General features: G+C 39.7%; 1 protein-coding gene across 12 annotated transcripts in view; it reads right to left on the reverse strand.

The window, feature by feature from the left end:
* TRPM3 (transient receptor potential cation channel subfamily M member 3) overlaps positions 1 to 19,051 on the reverse strand; it is a 401,802-nt gene that overhangs the window by 349,051 nt on the left and 33,700 nt on the right. For 10 of the 12 annotated variants that reach the window (XM_032441176.1, XM_032441172.1, XM_032441171.1 and 7 more), the window contains exon 1: positions 17,576 to 17,752. The exons of 1 other annotated variant lie outside the window; for it this stretch is intronic. In XM_032441176.1, coding sequence (XP_032297067.1) covers positions 17,576 to 17,737 — 162 coding nt within the window. In that variant the 5' untranslated portion in view covers positions 17,738 to 17,752. Of the gene's footprint in view, positions 1 to 17,575; positions 17,753 to 19,051 lie in introns of those variants that run through there. One more of the 12 variants, XM_015849135.2, reaches the window with a different exon arrangement.

Here is a 19,051-nt window from a genome sequence, read left to right on the forward strand (position 1 = left end):
CTTCCAGTGAGTGTAATCGTTTTTGAAATAAGAATCATAACCTTTTCTCTATTTAGATTACCTTTTAATGTGCTAATTCTACTGTTTCAGCAATTTACCCATTTCATCCAGTAAATTAATTCAGTACTATTCACTGTTTAAAAAAAAAAAAAAAAAAGAATGAAATGCACTTTTTACTTCAAAGAAGTAAAGGAAGCAAAGTCTCACCTTATGGTGAGGAAATAATGCAATATGTAAATGGAGAAGAAAATGAAAGCAAATAAATTTGGTTGGATATTTTTCTGAGATATCTGTTTACCAGTGTTTCACATATAATAGGAATAATACTGCAGTGATAGAGACACCCTTCTGAATAACCTAGTAAACATGCAAGTTTGGTGGCCCTGCCAGGCAGGAGGGTTGGAGCTTCGTGATCCTTGAGGTTCCTTCCAACCTGGGTCATTCTGTGATTCTGTGATCCTCTCACAGCAGCCAGCTTTTATTCTTAAGTCTGCTTTGCTTAAAAATACTTGTGTAGAAGTATTGTCAAAGTGTTTCTACACAGTGGTCACACATTTACTGCGCTGTTGGTTCATGAACAAAACAAAACAAAACAAAACAAAACAAAACCTGAGCACTAATGAGGAAATTTATGGCAGTGAGAAGCATAATGGGAAAGATTTGAAAGAAAATGAGAAAATAATTACATGCAGTCTTACAAACTATGTGAGGTAGCACATGAGGAAGCCAAATTACATAATCACAGAGTCACAGAATTGTTAGGGTCTGCAAGGGACCTCTAGAGATCACCAAATCCAACCCCCCTCAAAGTAGGCCCCTACAGCAGGCTGCACAGGTACATCCACGTGGGTCTTGAATATCTCCAGAGAAGGAGAATCCACAGCCTCCCTGGGCAGCCTGTTCCAGTGCTCCGTCACCCTCACTGTGAAGAAGTACCTTCACGCTGGCGCAGAACTTCCTGTGCCCCAGTTTATGGCTGTCTCCCTTTGTCCTGTCCCCACAGATCACTGAAGTCATCCATGCCTCTTTGAACCCCATACTCCTAAACATTAATCAGATCCCCTCTGAGTCTTCTTTTCTTAAGAGTGAACAGACTCAGTTCATTAATCCTTTCATCACAGGGGAGATGCTCCAGGCCCTTTATCATCTTTGTGGCCCTCTGCTGGACTCTCTCCAGGAGAACTCTGTTTGTTTGTTTGTTGTTTGTTTTATACCAGGAACTGAATTACTGCATAAAAATAAAATATAAGATACCCTCAAGTGGTTGCCACTCATCAGTATGGAAGACAGAATATGATAAATGAACACTATCGGTGTGAAAATGGTTTGAGGATATGCAGTACTCTCTTAAAGGTTACATACTGTTTCCTCTGCAGCATCTATGTGACATCACACAACTCATTTCAAAGTGGAACCATTTGTTCCAGACAAACATACCAAGGCTATGTTCACATAATGACTTTTGGTGATGTTCAATTATTGTTGTAATTCCTCTGGCAAGACATCTCACATTGCCTTGTACACACAGATCTCCCTTGCTGCATGGAAGGTTTAGTTCTCCTATTTGTCCCTCTTTCATCTGCCTCATCACAAATTCCTTTCTCTTTTTCACTGACCTGGATGACACTGGCATCTCTCCAGCAGTACTCGCACAGAGGAGAAAAGAAAGCAAGATCCACCCCAGAATGGCCATGCTCTGAGAGAAGAATTTATGCATTTCAGTACTTAACCATCTTTGATTCACAATGAAGATTCATATAAGCTGTCAAACTTGTATCACAAATGACAGTGTCTGCGTCTACAAGAAGTCTGGCATTTTATGTAATGGCACTATGTATTCAAGCCAAATAGGTGTCAGCTTTCAAGACAATTTTTGAATTATAACTTGTTTAAGTAAAAGCAAAGGACTAAAGAGAAAAGATACATATATGTGGGAGTCTGTAGACATTTTAACACAAATGACAATCAAAGGCTGCTTGGAGAACATAAATGCCATACCTCATTCTTGTTTGGCCTCTCTGATTCTATTCTTTAACAGAGTTAACTTCTATAAAAACAGATAGGTGCTGTTCTTAAGTGCAGCATTCCATCAGCAGACCTGTTAGCTGTTAGTACTATGTATTTCTTTTCATGTATCTCCAAGGGCCCCCATTAAAAAAATAAAAATAAAAATAAAATAAAATAAAATAAAATAAAATAAAATAAAATAAAATAAAATAAAATAAAATAAAATAAAATAAAATAAAATAAAATAAAATAAAATAAATCCCAGATTTATTTATTTATTTATTTATTTATTTATTTATTTTCATGCAGTTATTCAAAAAGAGTAGCTACATTTTTTTTCCCAGTACATTTAGGACATTTTGAAAAAGAAGAACATTTTAGATGAACCAAACAGCCTTCCCAGATTAACAGTGCCAGACCTCTGGACAAAGGGGAAGGGGAAGTATAGTAAATCTCTTTTGACTGTAATAATTTTTGATACGGTGCCACACAGCAAGAGATTAGATAAGGAACAGGAGAATCAGACTACTAAAGAAAGTGAAAACAAGCAGATGAAAGGGAACAAAAATGCAGCAGTTGAGGAGGAGGTAACTAGCAGACTTCCTTGTGTGTATCATTCTGTTCCACAGCTTCATCAGCTGCCTTAATAAAAAAATGTGTGCCAGTAACATCAATCATATTTATCAATGACACAATTCTGGAAAACACATCACACACATAAATACCTGTAGGATATATCCAAGACAAACAACACTAGAAAGATCTTTTCACAACACAAAATGCAAAGTACCAAACACTTTTAAAGTCACAAGGGGAATTAGTTGTCAAAACTATAAGCCAACACATTTTAGGATATATCAGGAAAGATACTCTGAGGAGATAAAGTAATTTGGAACTCTGTAGAAGTTCCTGTACACTTTTAACCATTTATTCTAAGAAAAGATTTGCGTAGTTTGGGGTCAGCACAGACAGGCTGTTAAGGAACAAGGATACTGAAAGAAGAAAACCTGATTAGCTAATACATGCCACTTCCAAATAATGATAACAAAATAAACCCTATCTCACCTAAGGACAGGAATCAAACAAAAAACGTAAGTCAACAAAAAATAAATTTAAACCAAAACTTAAGAGAGTAATCACCAAATGCTTGATGCAAAACCACTCAGTGGTTTTCAAAGTGAAGGTCAATACAACTGAAGGGACAAAATGTAGTGCTTGAAAGAATAGAAAAGCACATAGAGTAATCCAGGAGGCAACTTCCACACTTTCAGTGAATGATTAACAGCACTTCAGAGGAGAACCTCTCAGAATTGCACAGTTACATGTGAGCTGGGAAATAATAAGAAATTTCTTTCTAACCCACCACTATGTTTTACTGGATATATCCAAGACCAAGAGATATGCCCAAACTGCATTTTTTTCATAAGCCTGTGCACCAGCCCTAGTTTGCTTGAGATATCCAGTACAGTTCCGTGCCCCAGGGTCTTGAAGGAACTGATTCATCCCATTGCCAAGTCACTTTCCATCCCATTTGAAAAGTCATGGCTGTCAGGTGATGACCCCTGTAACTGGAAAACAGAAAAACCACTCCCATTTTTTAAAAGGGGAGACAAGAAGACCCGTGGAATGGCAGGCCACTGAGCCACATCTCTGCATGGGAAGATCATGGAACATACCCTCCTGGAAGGTATATGAAGGCACATGGGGGGTAAGAAAGTGATCCATGACAACTCGCACAGCTTCACCAAGGGCAGATCATGCCTATTCAAGCTGGTGGTAGCCAACTAATGGAGAGATGGCATCAGTGGACAAGGGAGGAACAGCTGATGTTATCTATCTGGACTTGTGCAAGGTCTTTGGCATGGTTGGAGAAATATGAATTTGAATTCTGGACTTTTCAGTGGATATAGGATGTTCAAGGACAGTCTGGATGGGGTCCTGGGCAGCCTGATGTGGTGAGTGGCAACTCCGCCTATAGCAGGGGGCTGGAATTAGGGGATCTTTAGGGACCCTTCCTATTTACAGTGATACTATGGTTCCACATACTCGGACCTAATATATTCCCAAGATCAGTAAATATGACACAATCGAATTCAGCAAAAAGCAGTTTGTTTAGTTAAGTAGTATAAATGTAGTTGAACACACCACACAGCTGAGACAAGAAATGAAAAGTAATTTTTGGATTTCTGTTTTCTGCATGCTTATGCTTTTTACTTATTGCATCATCACTAGCATACCAGCCTTATCCTTCACTTCTATATACCATCCTGTCTGAATAAAGGCAACCTAAGTGACTTTCACTGTCACATTAAGTACACGAATGAAGGGGAATCAACATTCTTCAAGTGACTTTGTACAGATGGCAATATGCAACAAGAGCCTTGGCTATTCAGGTTATATCAAGAGTTGCAGTGACCACCCATAACTTCATAAATCAGCCATTATGATCTTAGAAAAGCTCTATCCCAACAGAAAATGTAACAAAGCTTGGAAGAAGTCCAGCAACTGCACAGCACAGGCAGATGTTTTTCAAATCATATTCCACACACAGGTTTTTTAAAATAATTCCCATCAAAATTCAGAAGGCTAAGTTGTTCACCCATGAAGCTTTTTCAAGCTATCATAAGCCTCCACCCTTTGCCAGAAAACTTTTCAAGACATATTTGCCAGGCAAGAGTTATTCACAAATTATTAACGAATAAGCTGTAATCTAACCCCACTTGTCTATACTTATTAATCAGTTCTCATGTGATACCATCAAATGCACTTCCATTTAAATCTATGTGATAGCGGATGATTTAATTGCAATACCCAGATATATGGGAGGTATTTGCACTAACTTCCTTACCTGCTTCATTACGCACTGAACCATTTGTGAATCTATTACCAGCTCTTAAGATCAATGTTAATATTACTGTGTGCATTAATACACCACTATAATGCTAATGGTAAAATAATTCATTCGAACAGCATCAACAATTTAACAGACAATTTTCATTATAAAATCAGAGGTTGATCACCTCCTTCCCTGTCAGTAAAACAGTATTTTCTGGTTAAGGAGAACATCTAGATCCAGTGGTATGGCAATTACAGCAGCTGGTGTTCTGACATTAATGAGCTGAGTTACGAAAACACTTCACAAGGATCATACTCCCAGAGTACTAGGTCTCATTATAAAGTTATAGGCACTCAATGCAGTCAGTTTGCAGCAACACTGGAATATCCTCAACTTTTCTAATCTGCCTTGAAGTGTTAATTGCAGTAGAATAAGAAGTACAGTAGAACAAGATATGCAACTGTCAGAGGAAAGCACACAGCAGCCTTAAGTGATAAACTGATCTTACTAGCTACGCATGATGACAGTATAATGCCCAGGAAGGTCATCAGCTCAAGAAGCACAATGAGCTATAGCTTTCTAGTGCCATATTATTAAGTGAAAAAATAAAATTTCTATGACTACGTGTTTTGGCACTTTGGGTAGCTTTTCTTTTTTTTTTTTTTTTTTTTTTCTTCCCAGAGCCACCAGGAAATTTAAAATATTTTAAAATACATGCAAATGAAATAAACTTTATATTTTAACAGGACACTAAAGATTGCTCTTGATATCAAGACATTACATCTACAACACTAGCTCATTTCTGCCTATCTCAGTTTCTTTCCAGGCATCAAAATCATTTCACTATCCTGTTGTAACGCTTAGTGAACAGTCCGAAAAGGTCTAGGATATATCACTGTGTGAATTCACCAATACATAATTTTAACTTTTGACAGATTCTAAAATAAATAAATAAATAAATAAATAATAAAAATATTTTTTTTAAAAAAAGCCGAATACACTCTTATACAGACACCTCTCTTAAGCTTCGAGTCTTCTCAGTGTGAAAACACATACTCATAGAATGGTTTGGTTTGGAAGGGACCTTTAAGATATGTAATTTCAACCCCCTGCTATAGGTAGGGACACCTCCCTCTAGACCAGGTTGCTCAAAGCTCCATCCAGCCTGGCCTTGAATGCCTCTACAGACAGGGCATCCAGAATCCCTCTGGACAACCTGTTCCAGTGTCTTGCCACCATGACAGTAAAGAATTTCTTCTTAATATCTAGGAAGAAATATCTAAATCTACTATCTTCCAGTTTAAAGCCATTTCCTATTGCTACTTGCTCTTATAGAAAGTCTCACCCCAGCTTTCCTGAAAACCCCCTTCAGGCACTGAAAGGCTGCTATAAGATTCTCCCAGAGCCTTCTCTTCTTGAGGCTGAACAGCCCCAGCACTGCCTGTAGGGACAGTGCTCCAGTCCTCTAATCATCTTCATGTGTGTGCCCCGGTGGCACAGTGGTAGGAATGCCGCGTTGCAACACCGGGGCCCAGGTGTTCGAATCCCCCTGTGGCGCAAGTGGTAGAAGTGCCGCTCTGCAGCACAGAGGCTTGAATCCCGGGGGCTGGACTTGATGATCTCTAAGGTCCCTTCCAACCCGCACGAGACTATTACTATTACTATTACTATTACTATTACTATTACTATTACTATTACTATTCATTGCCCTCCTCTGGACCCACAGCTATATCCTGATATCCTTCTCTTGATGTAACCCAGGATATGATTAGCCTTCTGGGCTGCAAACACACGTTGCCAGCTCATGTTGAGTCTTTCATCAGCCACTCCCAAATTCTTCTCCTCAGGGCTGCTCAAAAGCCATTCTCTGCCTGACCTTCTATCTGTTTGGGATTGTCTCAACCCAGATACAGGATTCTGTTGAACTTCATGATATTGGCACAGGCCAACCTCTCAAGTATATTCAGGTCCCTCTGTATGACATTCCCTCTCTCCAGCATGTTCAATGCAGCATTCAGCTTGGTGTCATCTCCAAACTTGCTGAGGCCTCACTGTCCATGTTGCCTACAAAAATGTTAAAGAGCACCAGTCCCAGCTCCAAGCCCTGAGTAATGCCACTCATCATTGGTCTCCACAGATGTTTTCTTTGTTTGTTTCTTTCTTTGTTTTTGTTACTGCTGTTTTTGTTTGTTTTGACATAAAACCCATGAATCTAGAGATGCACCATAGTTCTGCACCCTACTATTTCTGTCAGTTTTAGGCTGAGTTTGAAACAGCACTAATCTGCCCATACTAAAACTCACCTAATTCAAAGCCAGTCATCATAGCACTAACTGCACTGTTGTTTCTAAGAAGCAGAAACAAAATGAGAAAAGCATGTAAGAACCAAAAGAACAATAGTGGGTAGGAGGTAGAGAATGAACTGTTGCACAGAATCATAGCCTCAGGCACCCTGTACTTTCCTGCGCATCTAAATCCAATGAAAAAGTGGGAGGAGATCACTGATGCTTTTCAGTATAATAGTACTTCTGCTCATTCTCCCAAAATAGATGAGTATAAACACAGTCTTATGACTCAACTCTCAGAAAGACTTATATATATATAATTCGGAGAGGGAAAAAAAGAAATGTGCACTGAGATACTAGCCTCTGTGCTGCAGAACACTTCTGATGAGGGAAGTGTAGAACAGTTAAGGAGCACAAAGTGGACAATGCAGGGAAGACACACTCAAGTAATTGCAACATCCAAGACATTTTCAGATTGAGTGAATCCCTAAAAGCAATGAGTGGACTGGTGGAGGTTCTTCACATTCCTTATGATTGTCACAAGACAGACATAATTATTTTGGTGGGTGTGAAGAGCAATCTACAGAAGCTGAGTAATCTTTTTTTTTTTCTTAAGCCAAACAAATCAGAGCAGACAGGGACCCTTAAAGTATTCTAAGGTTCTCTGCAAATGAGGAACCTCAAACAAGATGGTTGTTACTCCCTTCTGCCTTTCAGAAAACAGGATAGCTAAGATAAATTACTTTTTAACAGACATTTCTGGACAGTTAGTGCTTTGCTGTGGCTCTCCCACTTAAGGCACCACAAACAAACCGCAAAACAGTAGTCAGTAGATTACAGGGATGCAGGTAGCAACTTCAGTTTATATCTCACGACCTTTATTTATTTGGTCTGCACTAACGAACTTTTGACTGTGCTGAAGCAAAATACCTCTGTTGCCTATAAGCATCTTCATAGAATCACAGAATGGTTTAGTTTGGAAGGGACCTTGAAGATAATCTCTCTCCAACACATCTGCTGTGAGAAGGGTTGTCATCCATTGGATCACATTCATAACAATGAGAAAAACACTGGATACACCAAAATCATGTTTCTTTACTAACTCAAAATTCACCACTTATTTGGGAATCTGTTTATCTGCTAAAAGAATATTCATTAATAAGATTTAGAATGATATCTTTCCTTATGTGACCAATAGCACTATCTCTGTTAATGAAATAGCTGTTCCTTATGAACGCTGTGCGCCATGATTCACATATTCTATTCTGCATATTTTGAAATTAACTTACATCTTCACCAATTCATTCTGCAGTCTGAGTAGAACCACCCTTCTTGGAACCCAAATAAGCATCTATACAGTTAAAATAGGGACAAATTGTTACTGCTCTTCTTGCATCATCACTCACTTCACGCAAAAGTGTGTAATAGGACATCTCTGAAGTCTTCATTGCAGCTTTTAATTGCTGAGCTAATTAAAATCTCTTGCCTGCCTTTTTGCCTCAGTAGCTCTTCACTTTTCACTAAGCTTCATTACTAAATACAGCCTTACTCATTTCCTCTAACAATTTTTTGAGAGTCACCAGGTTTTTTGGTAATTCTAAGTCTTCCAACCACATGTAATGGCTGCATTTTCATTTCTATTGGTATCAGTCCCTTTGTCTTACATGCTAACGTCTTGAGGAACCAACAGCACAATTCTCTAAAGCACATATTGTCATGAAAAACTTCTAGTGTCTGATAGTCCTTTAGCAATAAAGACTGGCTTACACTAGTGAAGTACAGAAAGGAGGAATTTGAGTTACTGTAGAACCTGACTCTCTTTAATAACTGATTTCAAAATGAAAAGAAGAATGAAAGCAAATATGTTTTTTTTAAGTTTACAAGTTTCTCTGAATTTTATTCTTGAACTTAGATTTATAGAATGATCAAACATAAATACTCTATTCAAAATGAAGTTTCATCTGTCTTCATAAGAACTATTTTTTCTTTCTGAGCTGCAATATGAATCAGTTCAGCAGCTAAAAGTAAAAACTACTCCATGTGTGTTCATAAAAAGATTAAATACAGGATGAAAATATTGAAGAAGTAGTCACTGTAAATAGCATACTATTACCTTTCAGAGGAAATAATGAGAAATAAAGATATAATAAATAACTCCAACTAATTTGCATATTACTGACAGATATTTTATTCTCAGAACACTTCATTTACAGAGAAGTGTGGCAAGAAGTAGCAGGCAGTTTTCATCTGGGGGCTTTTTTTTAGACATGATATTTTCAGTTTTTAAACAGTGTCATTCTGTTGCAGAGAAATTTATAACTAGCTGGTATTTTTGTAATTCATGGAAAACTTCACAAATTTGCAACAAAAATCACCTCCCAGTCTTTATACAAAACTTTATCATGTCATTAAAGTAAACACTGTACACCTAAACACAAAGAGAAAATAAGGAGAACAGGAAGAACTACCTGTACAGGAAAAGAATGAGGCTTTTTTAAAACTACGTTTCCATGCTGGAAGTGTAACTAAATGAGCAGCTTTGGGGAATGGATTACCGAACTGCTGCTTCAGCAGAAGTAACAAATATGAGTTGCTAAAGAGCTGCTTAAAGCTACAACAGAGTAAACAGGTAATAACATGATAGTTATGTCATTTTCTGGTCAGTGTTAAACTTACAATTGCAAATTGTGTCCAAAATTGTGTTTTTGTGTTCTTAACTGATAATATAATCTGGAGTACTTTAAGAAGTACTTCTCTGTATTATGCTGTGATAAATAAAAGAACATCCAGGTGAATTCCGGGTGAATATCAGATGAATTCCAAAAGACCACATGCAACAAGTGGTTGCTTCCCAAAGTGAAATAAATAAATAAATAAAATCACAAAACAACTCATATCACATGAATTAAAAGTATACAGAAGATAAGCTTTCACTTCTCCCAGTCAAAGGTGTATGGATTTAACTCTTTACTGTTGTTGGTTCCCTCTTTCCTTAGTCCTAAATTCCTTGTTTCTCATAATTTAAAACTTTCTTCTCTTTTTAGAGAAATCTGGTATTTTCAAGTAGGACCTGATCAAGTTTACAGAACTGTAAATAGATCTGGTCAAACATAAAAGCAGGACCTCAAGGATCTGTTTTGGCTTTTTTGAAGATGGGAAGGGACAGAGGCGCCCTCTGCAAGATTACCAGATTACCCACAGCATATAACTTGATGCGCTCAAGATTTGAAAATGCCATTTGATTCTGGAAGTTCAATTTGAAATCAGTCTTTTATTAAAAAAGCAGATCTTCTACCATCTAAAAATTATCAGGCCCCCAGAGAAGTAAATCCCATAAAATTAGAAAATCTCCAGTTATTAATCATTTTTAAGTTTTGCTCAAGGAGTAGGACACTACCACTCTGATCATTAAACTTCCACCTCACTCTGAAATACATGAACTATTATTTCAGACACAGAGCAGTCTTCATATTAATATCTAATCATTATTATCTCTATAAGAAAGAAAGAAAAATATCAAGATTACTTCACGCATTTTCAAGAGAAAGTAATAGAAGAGAATCGTGACAGTGGTATTAACCACTGCCATTCTATTATTTCAGTGGGAATCTTCTACCCCTGTAAGTGCTCAGTGTTGTGCGTTCCACCCCTTTTTGCCCCCCCGTTTTCCTCATTTTTGCTAAAAATCACATCCATCTCAACAGTGACCTGTATCACCTATGAGAAAAGTGAATTATGTCACAGCCTGCTCCATCAGGTACAGAGAACTACATCAAACAGATTGAATCAGAGAATAAGTAATCAAGGAATGGGCTTCCAGTGGTTCTGTACAGTAAGCACCTTCCAGAATTATTTAAAACCTAAATACAAAACTTTAATGGCAGCAGCTAATTTAGCAATTCCATTTAGAAACAGATTACAAATGTATTTTTTCAGTATGTGGACTGAATTCAGTCCACATAACAGAAAATCCTTTCACAAAATAATAATAATAATATTTTTTTTTTAAAAAAAAAAAAAGGTAACAGGCAAGCAGAAGCATTTTCATCAGAATAATTCATCATTAATATTTATTAAGAGGTCCAACTCTTACACTATTTAACAGGCTAGTCCACTAAAGCACTTAAGCAAGAATAAGTGAGTATAGGAATAAGAAGTGAGAATAGCATTTTCTTTTTCACAAAAGTAAGAGAACAATTCAAGATTAGCTGATCAGTCAGGTTGAATTGGGCTGGCCTCTCAAAAGTTTCTTTACAGGTTTCCTTTTCGGCAGCCCACAGAAGGGACACACTGGACAACACATTCAGAAGGGAGTCTTGACAAAATGACATTGTGTTGAGGTACAGCAAATTGCTCTCAAACTTTAGTATCTGTCTCTTTCGCACTTTGTCATGAATAAGCAATCAGAAAAAAAACATTCATTCAAAACACAAACAAGCACTGCAAACAAATAAACAATCATCATTAACAATAAAACACTCTGTACAATGCTTTGGGAAGTCTCATAACTAAACGGCAGAAGGTGCTTTCAGTGATCTTTCTACTAATGTGTATTAGTACGCAGGCCATGAAGTTTGAAACTAACACTTCCATTATTATCCACTTGACTTTATTTCATTTTCAGTAAGACTACAAACCAATTAGGCAGAGATAAATTTTTAATCACTCCAAGCAAAAGCATTTTGACAGGAAAAAAAAAGGGGGGGGAGGGGTGGGGGGGAAGAAGGGGAAAAGGGGGAAAGTGTAGATACCTACAATAAGAGGTATCTAGACAAAGAACAAAAAACAGCCTGACACAGATGATAAAGTATTTGTTCAGTGAATAGGTTCTGCTCCCTTTAGCTAATAAAAACCTAATCTTTTATCTTACCCATGATAAAATTATGTTTTCTCCTACAACAGAAAGGTAAGCAAATTTCTTTATAATTCATTTTACTATGTATGGCCAACAGCAGCACACCGTGTGACTTGGGGCACTGGCATGCATGTCTTGTTGCAGGTTTCATTCCCTCAAGCCTTCACCTTTCCTCCCAGTCAGACTTCTGACAAACATCATTTCCATTTTTATTATATCTTTCATTGCTACACTTTCTGAACATTGAAACTATCACAAAAGTATTAGAAAAAATATAAGGGACAAAGAATGGACACCTGCTTTTAACAAGCTCCTACAAGCTAAATCCCCCCAGCCTCAACAGACAGGGGCGCTGGGGTGGAGCACAGGCTAAAGCAGTGCCAGGCATGCACTGCTGCCAGACTGCTACATGCCCCCAGCTCTGATGGGGGATAGAGGAGTGAGAACCATTAGGAAAAATATCACTTTAGATTTTAAGTTATTATCAGATTATTTCAGCAATCTATGGCCTTGGGTACATCTACTATTTCTGTTTTTTAAATGTGTTTTCGATGATCACTGATATGCTTCTAATATTTACAAGAAGCTGCAAGTCACTAGATGTGTTGGTGTGCAGCTTGAAAATTAATTCTCAAAGGACTTATTATCGTTGATTTGCACAGTCCCAGGGCAATACAGACTGCCAGGATTGTGGGGAGTCTCCATGCCCTGCCCAGAGTGGGCTCAGCCCAGGATATTTGGGGACTCACCCAGGCAGGGAGTGAAACCCCCAGACCTGTGCACTGGCTCCACAGTTGGGATGTACTGTTGGGAAAATACTGCTCCTCATCTTTCGTGTCTCAACTCATGCTGCTGCCTCTCACCCTTGCACTGAACACCACATGCAGATCTTGCTGCCTCCCCTCCATCCCCTCCTGAAGGTGCTGGGGCTGCTGCTGGGTGCCCCCATGGCCACACCTGCATCCATTTCCCATCTGAACCAGCCCCACTCTGCAGCCTCACTTGACACAGACAGTCTCCAGCTCCATTGTCCTGGGACCTCCTCTGAACAATGGTTTCCTTTAAACACGAGTGATGCATTTGCAGGAAATGCAGAGGAACATAATGATTGATATGGTTTGGTGTGCATGGTGGAGATGGGTTGACAGAATAAACGATCTTTTCTGAAAGAGTAGTCAGGCAGTGAAATGGGCTGCCCAGGGAGGTGGTGGAGTCAGCAACCCTGGAGGTGTTCAAGGAACATTTAGATGTTGTGTTGAGGGACGTGCTGTACTGGTGATGCATGGATTGTTGGACTGGATGACCTTGAAGGTCTTTTCCAACCTTGGTGATTCTATGGTACTGTGATCCTCGTGGTCTCTTCCAACCTTAATGATTCTATGATAATCTATTCATTCACCCCTGATTGGTTTATCCACTATTTGTTTAGCAAGAATTTACCTACAATATCCTCCAACTATCTCCTGAGTGGCTTCTGTCATGACCTGTTAAATTTCCCAGTGAGGATAGCTTCCTCTACTCCCTTACCTAATTGACGGTCTAACACACTTCTGCCACAGCACCATGCTTAGTAACTTCTTGAATCTGTCTGCAAGCCCAGGCCCAAGCCTCACACATCTGAGCCACTGCTTCCCACAGAAGACCTCCTTCTCCCTGCCTGTGTCTCCTGAAAGGATCATCTCCATTCACTGTAGTGCTTCGATGGCAAGAGCTGTCCTGCCATGGCTCAGACATCACAATAACGTTGTAGCTCTGCAACCACATGCTGACTCTCGTACTTCCTACTCACCTCCCAGATGGCATGCAGACGTTCACATGCCCTGCATGTGGGTGCTCTTTTACCCCATTTTAACATGCCCAAGCTCTCTTGTATTGCCCCCACCCTGAACCTTTTGCTTTCTGCCCTTACTCAGGATTTCTTCACCTGACTCTGGACTGTAATCCCATCACTCTCACATCACTCCCATTTTAAAATTCTCCTTACCATGTTGGCCAGCTTCTTGGCAAAGACACTTTGTCTCACTAAGTGAAAGGAAAAGTGACAGATGATTAATTTACATATCTAGAACTTATAGGATAATCTAAGGTTGGTTCAAGGCCCCTTAATCAGCTCTACATCAAGCTGGTCTGAAATCTAGCTGTATAGTACATCCACTCTTCCTCAGCCACCGGCACATCAACTACAGCTCAGTTCTGCCATAAGGTAACTGATTTATCTCTGCCAATCTTTTGTACATGAGCCATCTGATTATGGAGAAGTTCGGGACAGAACCCATCTCAGAGCTGTAAACTCACTGATGCCACAAGATCAAAAAGTTAAATTTTGTGTGTTCACAGATTTCTTACTTGCCATTTTCTTTTTGTTTCTGCACTATTGTAAATACCCTGTGGGGAAATTCAGCTGAAAAGCAATAAGAAAAACCTGTTATCTTTGAACAATAAAGTAAATATTGCTGTAATCAGAAACTGTACAGCAGAACAGCCATTTAGCTCCTTTTTTTTTTTTTTTCCCCCCATACTGAAACACCACACAGTGCATCACCTAGTAAAAATGGGTTAATAATTTCACATAATTCATAGAATATACATGCAAATGATATGTAAGATTTTGGCTAAAAGAATTTGGACATTCCTCTTTACAGACAAAATTTAGCATGATCCAGCACATGTTGTTTTGGATAGCAAAACTTTCATCAACTTCAGAAGGGGTTTCAACTCAGCTTCTTTTTTTTTTTTTCCCCAACCAAAGTCACACAAATGTATGAAAGAGAGAAGAAAACAGCAGAAAGGGCTATGTTTCTAAATCAATAATCATTCTTTAATCTCTCTCTGTATAATGCCGTTACTTAAAACAGTACTGAGAGTAACTGGGGTCAGTACACTATTACAAAGAACACAGCTTTCAAGTTAGGGATGGCTTAGAGGATGCCATGTGTATTTTACAGGATACGTTAGCTACTGCATATCATTTCTGACTCAAACACCCCTCCCTTACACAGTTTCTTTCAATAAGACAACTCCTTCTTCACTCAAGATATTAAAACAAACAAACCAAAACCAACAAGTTGGTAAAGAAGACTGCAAATTCATTCATAAGGAATTAACAATTGGAGTACAAAATAAAGGACAACTTTTAGGGGTATGACTTGTCACTTTTTTATTGAGTGTGAAATACAAGAATCAGTAATTTTTACAATCATCACAGGTAAGGGTGGATTGGAAAACACAGATACTGGCAGACACTGTCCAATTTAAGGGATGCAGAAAAACAACAAAGCTAACTCTCAGTATGAGCCACAATGGGCTTTAAATCTTTAAATCTTCCGCATTTGACAGAAAATCTAAATCAAATTTTTATAGGTTGGAAATTAGCTCTTCAAAATGTGGAATTTTCTTTTTCTTTCAGGAAAATCATGCCTATCTAAATGGTTTTGCAAGGCATTCAGGTGCCATGTATTCAGAATGAAACACATCTGCATTTTTGCTTAAATAAACCTTTCTAAAGCAGTATGTTTGTCACATGAGTTCAACACCAGAGACTCCTTTAAAGAAATCATATTCTTACCTTTTAAGAGGATGCTGACATCATCTTTCACATATCCCAAACTACCTGTGCAAAGTACCAGCCTCCCATAAGACACATTACAAAAGGCTGTCACACCAGTCTGCTTATGAATTCAGAGAAGGCAAGTGCACATCTCCTGGCCAGTTTCCAGATGATCAATAACAGTGAACAAGACCAACCCTTTGTAATTAAAGAGGCACAGAAACCACCTGAGACCCCAGAACAATGCTATTAAGACAAGATTAGGCACGAACCCATTTGCCACTCTGCGTATGCAGCAAAGTGCGTTCAGCTGTACAAAAACATTCTGTATAGTCATACACAGTGTTACTAATGACAGCCTATCACTTTAATATTGACCCTCAAAAGTCCTCCACAGCCCAGTGACCAATTTCAAATAACATAAAATAGAAGTTACTGAAGGAAAAACACAATCAGGAGTGAGGGGCTAGAGAAAGAAAAAAAAGAAAAAAAAAACAACCAAAAGAAACACACAAACAAACAGAATCAAGCTCCTCCCAGCTGTCCCCTGATATACCAAATTTTGAAGTTTAAGTGCATTGCAAATCCAGTAGGGTAAATACATCACCTTAATATTACTGTAGACAAGACATCAGAAGTAAGTTACTCATCTATGAAAATGTAATGATTAAACAAAGATTAGTACAGCTTTTCTACTCTTGCCAAGCACTTTCTGAACCTGGATATCATTCAAGGTTCAGTCTGGAGTAAGAGTTCATCTCTGTTGTAAGCAACAAGAACTACTTTGTTTCGAGCAACGGAAACATAAGAACTTTAAGAACCTTAATAAATAAATAAATAAATAAAGCCTAAACTGCACTGATTGCACTGAGCATTTTTTTTCTGCTAAGTTTTGGTGATAGACTCTCGGAATAAATCTTCAAGGTATATAATGTAAAAAGAAGTTAGTGTATTCTGAAGAAGAAAAAATAAACACTAAAACCTCAGTTATAGTATTAAGATCTGCAGGGTGGTACAGATGAACGCATCTCTCCTCCTCTCCCCACTCCATAAGAGAATACTGTTACTTTCTCTGATGCTTTCCGTTGCCATGGCATCCTTTCTACTGTCGGTCTCTTTACCCTTATGCTATTTTCCCAACTGGCACTCAACCTGTGGGCATCTTCCTTGCAGCTCCACAGCTTTATAAATTTGTATTTCTGTCTGAAATGACACGTTTCAGCTATTAAATACGGTGTATCGTTCTGCACCTCAGTCAGGCTTCAGTTAGACTCACAGCACTGCTTCTGAACACACAAAGACTGACGTACTTGAACAGTAAGCAGCTCATTCAAAATCTCTGTCTGTATACATGTGTCCAGTACCTAGCATGAGGGTCCTGATCCCAAGATTAAGAAAGCAACCTTAAAGCACTTTAACAAGTACCACTCTTTTTTTCTACTTGAATGCTCAATTTGTTCTATCAGTTTCAATGTACTTCTTCCCAACATGTTCATTTTCTTAGCATGTAATCTGTGCTGTGCATGCATCTCTGTCAAGATGTCTGTCCATCCACCTCAAAGACTGTCAGAATATCCCACGGAAGGCAAAACTCCACCAAAGAAGACACTTTCCCAAGAAGAAACCTCTGACTCCCAACCGAGAGCGCTGTCTACCTCCCTCTAGTCCTTTGCCTCAACAGGAGGGTAGTTCCTAGCCCCTACTTCGCAGCTCTCTGGCCGGAGCACACCGTGCGATAGTGGGAGCCGCGCTCCGTCCTGCTCTTAGCAAGCAGCTTCCACAGAAAAAAATAAAGAAAAAAAAAAAAAAAGGAAAAAAGAAAAAAAAATAAAATAAAAAGAGAGAGAGAATGGGAAAAGGCAACAGAGGAGACTTTCACTTGTTACAACTACAAAGTCAGATTAACCGCGCGCAAAGTGTGATTTTCCTCCGAAAACGCAACAGGTTTCTCGACACCGCCCTCATCCCCACCACCTGTTTCACTAGGGGCCCCGTATTCTCATCTCGATTCCGGTCCGGGCTCCATCCCGGTCTCGGGCACTCACCGGCGGCGCGGGCGCGGAGGTTCCGCTGCGCTTGGCGGAGCCGCGCCGGGAGCTCAGCCGCCGCCAGGACTCCGCCAGCCGACCGCGGCCGCTGCCACCCGTCGTCCCCTCGGCAGCGCAGCCCCGCTCCGCCGCGCCGGGGCTCCGCCGCTTCTGCCCCATGTCCCGCGGAGCCTCCAGGCCCCGCCGGCCGCCCCGCACCGCGCCTCCCTTAGTTTTAACGATGCTGCCGAGACGCGGAGGGGGGGTGGAGGGGCGGGCCGGGGCGGAGTGAAGCTGCCCGCCCCCCGCGGCCGCGGGACTGCCTCGGGGGAGCCCCTGGAGCTGCCCCCTGAGAGGGGAGGGAGGGGACGACCGCCTACGTGGGGGCAATGGCCGTGGTCGAGAGCGCGGTGTGCTGGGAGATGGTGGGAGCTTTGCGAGGAGAAATTGAAGTTGTAATTGTCAGCCTCGAGAGGTGCTGGCGCGAGCGGGGAAGAAGAGGTCAGGTGCTGTGCGCTGATCAGACGTGACTTGTTACTAACAAGAGCTGTTTCACTTCTCTCTCTGCATATTGCCAAAATCTTACCAGGAGGTTGCTTTTTATTAATCTGAATTAACAGTTTTACTGAGCTAAACTGCTAATTTCCCCATGATCCAGTAGCCTTACCGATGAGTGAATTCCATGCTAAGTTCAACGTTTTCCTCCCCTATTTACTTGAAGGAGGATGCAAACTCCAAATCAGCAGCAAAAGGCTGCATGGTACCTGTTGGCAAGGCACACTTCGTGGGGGCCTCTTTTCCTTTCTTAAATATAACAAAGAGTATCTCTGGAATTAATGCTTTGTCTGCCAGAATTGCAGAGGTCTCCTGCAGCTCCTATTCCGAGTTTCTGGGCTCACTATGATCCAAAGGGCATTTCAGGAACGTGCACATCGGGTCCATCTGCTTTACCTGCTGAGCACAGTGCACCAGTGTTTTGCCAGAGGGAAACAATGCCTCTCTTCTGTCCTCTGAGCTCTCTGCTAATTTTTGTTTGTGAGATGACAGAATGCTCAGGTCCCCACGGCTGAACAAACAAGATGGGTAGTCAGCATATTGGGAGTACAAGCTCAGACAGCAACATTACAAGGTAAATAATTCTTTGTGTGCAACACAGCCATGCTAACAACAAGAACAACAAAAACCTAAAAGCACTGCCAAAATAGGCTACATAGCTAGGTGGACACTGTGTTATATAAGGATCATTAAAATTGTTTTGTAGGCACTTACTTAGACTTGCACTTATGATTTAACCCTTCTTATAACAATTCTTTAGAAGAGTGTTTTACTGAAAAATTCAGATGTATGTGGCTATCTTAAGAAGCTGAACTTTCTATTTTTTCAAGATGATATGACAGTATAATGGACAGTATTGTTCTAGATACAGCTGCAGTATTTTAAATGGTTTATGAAATAATGTGTTTTCCTCACAGTGCGCTTAATGTCTTGATAGTA

This window comes from Coturnix japonica, chromosome Z, assembly GCF_001577835.2.
Source record: "Coturnix japonica isolate 7356 chromosome Z, Coturnix japonica 2.1, whole genome shotgun sequence".
Lineage (NCBI taxonomy): Eukaryota > Metazoa > Chordata > Aves > Galliformes > Phasianidae > Coturnix > Coturnix japonica.